The sequence below is a fragment of the Crocuta crocuta genome, unplaced genomic scaffold, assembly GCF_008692635.1.
Source record: "Crocuta crocuta isolate KB4526 unplaced genomic scaffold, BGI_CrCroc_1.0 scaffold318, whole genome shotgun sequence".
Taxonomy (NCBI): Eukaryota; Metazoa; Chordata; class Mammalia; order Carnivora; family Hyaenidae; genus Crocuta; species Crocuta crocuta.
The window spans coordinates 5732078-5733510 of NW_027531425.1; the positions used below are offsets into that span (position 1 = coordinate 5732078).

At 61.1% G+C, this 1433-nt stretch overlaps 1 protein-coding gene across 2 annotated transcripts in view; it reads right to left on the minus strand.

The window, feature by feature from the left end:
• Window positions 1-1433, minus strand: part of NR5A2 (nuclear receptor subfamily 5 group A member 2) — a 130962-nt gene that overhangs the window by 118884 nt on the left and 10645 nt on the right. The window contains exon 2 of one of the 2 annotated variants that reach the window (XM_077772052.1): window positions 850-996. The exons of the other annotated variant lie outside the window; for it this stretch is intronic. Within the exon in view, the coding sequence (XP_077628178.1) occupies window positions 850-996 (147 nt within the window). The remainder of the gene's footprint in view (window positions 1-849; window positions 997-1433) is intronic. 2 annotated transcript variants of the gene reach the window in all.

A 1433-nucleotide genomic window follows, 5' to 3' on the forward strand; every position in this document is an offset into this window, starting at 1 on the left:
CGCGCCCCCCCCCCGAACTCCGCTCCAGCTCTGCCCCCGACACTTCCCCGGCGCTTTCAAGTTCGCTCAAGAGGATGGCAGGAAGCGTGCCGGGATCACAGGCCTGCCTGCCCGCACATCCTGCGCGCTGGAAGGGGCGACGATGGAAGAGCACCGGTGACTTTTCCTAGCATTGTTCCCTCCCCGGGCCCGAGCAACTGCGATAAACTTCTGAAGGGCTTCACACCACCACGTCCAGAGTCGCTATTTGGAATGTGGCGAAAACACAGCCATCAGGGTTTGCTTTTTGTTGTTGTTAGCAATCAAGAGCTAGGAAAACAAACTGGACTTGCACATTCCCAGCTCTGGGACTGCAGAAGAGGCATTAAGCTAAACCGGTGCCCCCTTCCCTCAACTAACCCGGCAATGCCCGCGCAGAGGATGGGGCTGGGGTAATTCTGGATCTCTTTCAGTTCTGTCTGCAGTTCTGAAGTTGTGCAAATTAGAGCCAGTTCTCAGTGTCCGCCTGGGCTTTTGGGAGCGCGCAACCTACAGCCTAACGCCGCTAAGACAAGCTTTCCCGGAGTCTCCTTCTCTTGTCGTCGTTGACTTTGCCTAGCAGGGTGTTTGTTGTACGTCCACACACGAGCGTTGATTAAAGTTCCCACCCATTCCAACGACTGCGAGCCTGTTCTGGTTTCCAGTGAGGCATTTCATTTCTTAGAAGGATATTATTCCGAAGTATCTTTAGCCTGAAGCTGCCCCCCTCGGGTTGCCACAGAGCTTGAAGCCTCTCTTTTCTTAATTAGAAGCGGCCAATTAGGCATTGCTTGGAAAACCTCCGCCCCGCATTGTTCAAGAGCCATAAACTTTTATGCCTGCCCCTCGGGAGGGGGCCCGCCGCCCGCGCGCGGCCCCANCGAGCCAGGCCCAGGGCTTCCGTCTCCACTTTGGGCAGCATGACAAGGCGGCCGCGGGCGGGGAGAGGGGGTCCGCGTCCGTCCGGAAGCCCAGCACCTGGACACGGGCAGCACAGATTCAACTCCGGCGGAAAGAAGGGAGGGGCGCCTGGGGCGCCGGCTCACCCACCGGCTCGCAGGAGCGTGCCTCCGCCTCCTCCGGGGCCGCGCGGGGCAGGGCCCCGGAGCCCNCCCGCCCTCTGGCTCGGAATCGGCAGAGGTCTCGCTCTCTCGCTCGCTCTCTCCCTCTCTCGCGCCTCCTCTCCGCCCCTTCCCGCGTCTCGCTTCCCTCCCGCTATCACAAGTGTGGAGTTGTGAAGTTACAACCCCCCTCTCCTGCCTCGCTGACTCCTCCCGCGTGCCCGAGAGCGGCCCTTCCAGCCCCGAGGGTGCCGGTGCTGGGAAGGAGAGGGGGAAGAGACGGAGGAGAGGGGAGGTAAGCAGGACGGGGGGAAGGGGGAGGCTGGGATGAGGGGTGATGACAGTGAATGGGGT